This window comes from Sinocyclocheilus grahami, unplaced genomic scaffold, assembly GCF_001515645.1.
Source record: "Sinocyclocheilus grahami isolate Dianchi unplaced genomic scaffold, SAMN03320097.WGS_v1.1 scaffold2760.1, whole genome shotgun sequence".
Classification (NCBI taxonomy): domain Eukaryota; kingdom Metazoa; phylum Chordata; class Actinopteri; order Cypriniformes; family Cyprinidae; genus Sinocyclocheilus; species Sinocyclocheilus grahami.
Window position 1 is genome coordinate 18,480 of NW_015507938.1, and position 5,810 is coordinate 24,289.

A 5,810-nucleotide genomic window follows, 5' to 3' on the forward strand; every position below is an offset into this window, starting at 1 on the left:
CCTAATTCATGTTAGAGGTCACAGGTTAATTATGTCACTCCCGGATATATGCTAGAGCCAGATGTCATTAAACATCTGCTGAACATTAAAGGACAATAACCTAATTCATTGCTGAGGTCACAGGTTAATCACGGTCATTAAAAAGGTCATAAGGTTAACCCCTAAGGGGGCGGGTCAAATGTCAAAGTCATCAATCAAAAATAATGACATAACGTGGATCGTAATAACTACTAATGGTCACTCTTTTAAAGGGGTCATATGATGCGATTTCAAGTTTTCCTTTCTCTTTGGAGTGTTACAAGCTGATTGTGCATAGATAAGATCCCTGAAGTTGCAAAGACTAAAGTCTCAAAACCAAAGAGATTATTCTTTATCAAAGTTAACTCTGCCACGCCCCCCTAAAACGGTTCGTTCTAACACGCCCCACATATCTACCTCACTATCTGGAAATATTAGCATAATGCGCCCAAATGTACACGCAAAGAAAGAAGGCGTGGTTTCAGTAACCGCAGTTAGTGTTGAAGCAGCCATGTCAGGGAGATGCTGTGTGTTTCTAGGCAAAAGCAAAACCACTTTATTTGAGAAGGGTCTGGCTGCAGCTTGGCGCTTGCACTCTCAGACACAGGGTGTCCATGGGTCCTTAAAAAGTCTTAAATAACATTTTCCTAAAATAAGGCCTTAAAAAGTCTTAAAATGTCTTAAATTCGGATTCGATGGGTCTTAATTTTTTTTGGTCTCATTACCGCTAAAATATCTTCAGTCTGTGATGGACCTAATGACTTTACAATCATTGGACAGACCGAAGATTTGTTCTTCCCCGCGGTAAGTTACTGCATCATCAAAGAGAATTGCAGTAAGTTCGCAGAATACAGAATACAAGCTCGCGCTGAGGCTCACTCTGTTTGTCTCGAGACTTCAGAACAAATGAGCGTGACAGCACACACAAACTCAGAAGAAACACACTGAGGTAAAAATTCAAAATGTTTAGTTTATTCATAACATGATATATTTAAATAACACCATGACAAGTGAGCTATTTTACTCAATATTTTCACGACGCAAACAAACATTTTAAACACCTACAGAGTGCATGCATTACGTGAAGTCTAGTGCGCGTGCACATTTGCAGTGCGCTCTGCCTGATCACTGCATGATTCAGTCTATTAAAATACATTCAGAATGATCACAAATTCAAGACATGGGGGCAGAAAATGTGTATATTTATACTCAAGTTCACACGGAAGAGTGCCTTTTTTCTCCAAAAATTACCATATACAAATGTGATATTGATTTTTTACAACAGTTCAATAAACGGAGTTTTATTAAGAGACTTACGTTTTAGACACCATATTGCTTGTTTTTGCTCTATTTCGCCAACAAAAATAATTCCAAACAAAGCCACAGCGCTGTTTTGCGTCTCTGAGCAACATGACGGGGTTTCGTTCCTAAATGAATAAACCGTTTAAATTATTCGTTTCAATCGCAATGACTCACTTATTAACAGTGACTTACTGCCACCTACTGGTGGTTTTAATTTCACATTTAAATATTCACATTCATTTTTTAAATTATTTCAAATATCAGTATTCAATGTTTTATGTTTAATATATCAAAACATTATTTATGCATTTGTAACTGCAGGTTAAATGCATTCATGTTCTGCATTAAACAGTGTGTGAACACATCTAAATGCCACTTCGGGTGCAGCTTATGTCTGGATTGCAAAGATGAATTTTGTTGATACTGATTTAATTTGCTTAGTAACAGCCCAACTGTCTTATTATTCTAATTCACTGATTAAATGTAAGAATTTGACTCAAAAGATAATGCACACTTATAGAAAAATGGCTTTATAAAGGTAAAATGCCCATAAAAGGTACACATCTATTTAAACTTATCTGACCACCACACAGAATATGAAAAACTTTAGGAGTCAGCTGTCCACGAAAGTCCTTAAGATACCAGCATGATAACACTCAATGAGTTGAATGAATGACTCAATACTCACTCATTAAGTGACTTACCATCACTTACTGGTAGTTCAGTTGAGAAGTTTGTTGAAAAGTATGTCAACATTTTTCCCCTCAACATTTCTTATTTGTGTATTCATAAATGCATTTAAAACATTAATCTCATAACATTATTTATTGCAGTTGTAATTATTATTACTTGCAGTGTAAATGATTTATTCTGACTGGTAGCAGCCCTATAGTGTATATTGAATTTATTGATACATTTTAATAATTTGACATGTAAGATGATGCATACATCTAAAAAGGTTAAAAACAGGCCTTACGCCACCAAAAATCTCAGTGATGCACTTATTTTGCAGGGATATTTTGTATGGAATATTGTCTGCTGACATGAAAAGTTCACTGTATATCATAATAATAAATACAATTTATTACAGCATTGATATTTTGTTTTCTTTTTAATTTATACACATTAAATATTACATATAGTAGTTTGAGAACGCAACTATGTCCAGTCATTTATTCAAATGGATGATTTTTACAACGTTGTAGTGAATGCTAGTGGCCAGATTGACTTACTGAATATGAGCTACTACTTCTGAGACCGAGAGAGTGTGTGTCTGTCGAGTCCCCTCTCCCCGGGACAACTCCAGATGGACCTGGGGTCACCTCATCAGCCCCAGCAATTTTCACATCATTGAAAATAATGGCCAGTTCGTTCCCAAAATAACTGGGTGGCTGAGGCTGAATAACCGCCGCCTCGACTCTATGCTTTTGGGCCCCCAATTGAATAGTGACCAATGCAATAGGACATTGGCGAATGTCCCCGTGTACACACCTCACCTTCACCATGCAGCTCGTATCCAGTGCCCCAGGTTGCATCAGGTGTTGATGGATGGAGGTCTGGTTACAACCTGAATCCACCAAAGCCTGATAGGTATTTCCCCTAACACTTACTGGTATATAATACTTCCCAGCTCGATCGGGGGCACTCGGCGACACCTCAGGGACCTGGATCAGTGTATCCACATCCATGGATGTACACTGATACCGGAAATGCCCAGGCTCCCCACAGTGCCAGCAGAGCAGCCCGGACTTGCCCTCCACACTGGTGGCAGCGGGAACCTCCTCCCGCAGCTGAGTCGAGAGAGAGGGGGATGAGAAGGATACAGGGGCTAAAAAAGAAACCCCTGTCCTTGGAGGTGGGGATTGTCGGGCCAGCGAGGTGGCTGGCCTTTCGTGAAGTCAGCTGTGTGGGCCACTCCTGCCGCATTCTCGGGGCAGTAATGGGCCTCCGGTGCTCCCGTAACCTGGGAGTGGGGACCGGTCGAGAGGAAGGGGGAACCGAGAGAGAGCTGCTTGAAGACCTGAATGAGCATTTTAAATTGATGTGCTCAACGCTTGCTTTTGTGTTGACAGACACTCTTTTAATATAGTTATATAATGATATACAAAGAGCCAACACTTAGTGCCTCTTTGATTTCTTGATGATTTTGGCAAATCTGCTTCTTCCACACAGAAATTCAGCTGGAATATTCCATCAGTTTACAAGTGAAAACGAGCATCAAAGCATCAGGAAGAAACCTGCAAAGACTGAGTTTATTAAAGAGGACAGAGAGAAGATGAGAGATCCAGAACCCTGCAGAATCAAACACACTGAAGATACTGAAGAACAAACAGGTTGGTGTTTATTATTCATTCTTCATTAATAATGCTGACGGTTATAAAGTTTCAAGTGGTTTTAGATTGCGTTTGTTGTAATTGGAAATATCTTAGCTCTGCAGTAATATACTGTAACTAAATAATCAAATAATAAGGGACACTTTCTGTAAACTGGGTACTTTTTTTTGCAACAAAATGAATTATGCTAGATAATTGTGTTGTTGATCAAACACATTTAAAATTCTTCCTACAGAAGCATGGGATATGTGCCTATAATGTTTTAAAAATCATAATTTGAAGATCAATGTACCTCATTCATGGACATTTTCAGGGACGTATATATATAAAATGTACTAGATGTATTTATAAAACTTCATCAAAAATATCAAAATATTCCCAGACAGCAACATAGTGTTGGCCCATATCTGGCCCACATGGATTTCACGCAGGACAGATGTGGGCCGGATCTGGGCCAACACTATGTAGCTGTCTGGGTTGTATAGCAATTGTCTACTTTCCATTGTTACATCAGGGTTCGATTTGATGTCTTTTCACTTTTTTATGAGTTTTTTATGAGAAACTGTTTTTGCTTTTATTTCAGAGTTGATTGAAGAAAATGAGGACAATGAAGAATTTAGTAAAGTTGAGGAAAAAAATCTATTCAAAACTGGAGAAAAACTTTTGAGTTGCTGTCAAAGCAAAGAGATAATATTAAGGAAAACAAGAGCCAAGAAATTTTTCACCTGCACTCAGTGTGGAAAGAGTTTGACATGCAAATCTAATCTTGATGTTCATACTGGAGAGAAACCTTACAAGTGTTCACACTGTGACAAGAGATTCAGTCGGTCAAAAATCCTGAAAACACATGAGAGGATCCACACTGGAGAGAAACCTTACACATGTGATCAGTGCGGGAAGAGTTTCACAATAAAAGGAAGCCTTACAGTACACATGAGAGTTCATACTGGAGAGAAACCATACACTTGTGATCAGTGCGGGAAGAGTTTCACAATAAAAGGAAGCCTTACAGTACACATGAGAGTTCATACTGGAGAGAAACCATACACTTGTGATCAGTGCGGGAAGAGTTTCACACAATCAGCACATCTTAAGGATCACATGAATATCCACACTGGAGAGAAGCGGCACACATGTGGTCAATGCAGCAAAACCTTTTTGAGAGCTTCAGAACTTAAAAAACACCTGGTAGTTCATAGAAAGGAGAAGCCCCATTCATGTTATTTGTGTGGAAAGAGTTTTTCATTACTACAAAGTTTGAAAATACATCAGAAAATACATACTGGTGTGAGAGAGTACATGTGCTTTGAGTGTGAAAAGACTTTTACTTCAGCGAGCCATTTAAAACTGCACCAGAGGATCCACACTGGAGAGAAACCATACAAGTGTTCACACTGTGACAAAAGATTCAGTTGGTCAGAAACCCTAAAACGACATGAGATGATTCACACTGGAGAGAAACTGTACAAGTGTTCACACTGCAGCAAGAGATTCAGTCGGCCAGAAATCCTGAAAACACATGAGAGGATCCACACTGGAGAGAAACCGTATCACTGCACTGCATGTGGGAAGAGTTTCAATCATTCTTCTGCTCTACACAGACATACAAAAAACATTCACAGTAAGTAGATCATCTTCAGATCCAGCACTTTCAGATCTGGTGCTGCATCCTCACCAAATGTGACACAATAATGCATCAAGCAATAAAATATCTGGATAAATCTGTCATTACAAGTGACATGACGAAGAAACATTATCTAAAGTTTTCACAGTGAATAAAGTTCATCTTCATCTTCAAAACCAGCAGATTCAACTGTGAGATTCAGATCAACTCAAAGATGGAGTTCCTCCCCAAAGAACAATGAACAATATCAAAAAGTTTTATTCTTGTATGTCATTTTGCTTCATGATATAATTTATATCAGTGTGCTTTCTTATGATTTTCATATTATGTTCAATTGTCTTATAATGCATATGTGTCACTTGCTTACTCTGTCATGAATACAAGTAGAAGCTTTTTACAAACTGTTCTTGTTCAGGAAGCTGAAGAAACACTGTGACAAAAGATTCAGTTGGTCAGAAACCCTAAAACGACATGAGATGATTCACACTGGAGAGAAACTGTACAAGTGTTCACACTGCAGCAAGAGATTCAGT

General features: G+C 38.6%; 1 protein-coding gene and 1 pseudogene across 2 annotated transcripts; one reads left to right on the forward strand and one right to left on the reverse strand.

The window, feature by feature from the left end:
- Window positions 1-3,246, reverse strand: part of LOC107575621 (zinc finger protein 239-like) — an 11,208-nt pseudogene extending 7,962 nt beyond the window's left edge.
- Window positions 3,247-3,595: 349 nt separating this feature from the next.
- On the forward strand, window positions 3,596-5,470 carry LOC107575623 (zinc finger protein 239-like). Of its 2 annotated transcripts, XM_016261980.1 has the most exons (3): window positions 3,596-3,653; window positions 4,237-5,015; window positions 5,100-5,470. In XM_016261980.1, the coding sequence occupies exons 1-3, from the start codon at window positions 3,596-3,598 to the stop codon at window positions 5,280-5,282; spliced, it is 1,020 nt and encodes a 339-aa protein (XP_016117466.1). In that variant the 3' UTR covers window positions 5,283-5,470. The 2 variants fall into 2 exon arrangements, with proteins under 2 accessions (XP_016117466.1, XP_016117465.1); XM_016261979.1 differs by having other exon boundaries at window positions 4,237-5,470.
- Window positions 5,471-5,810: the final 340 nt, after the last annotated feature.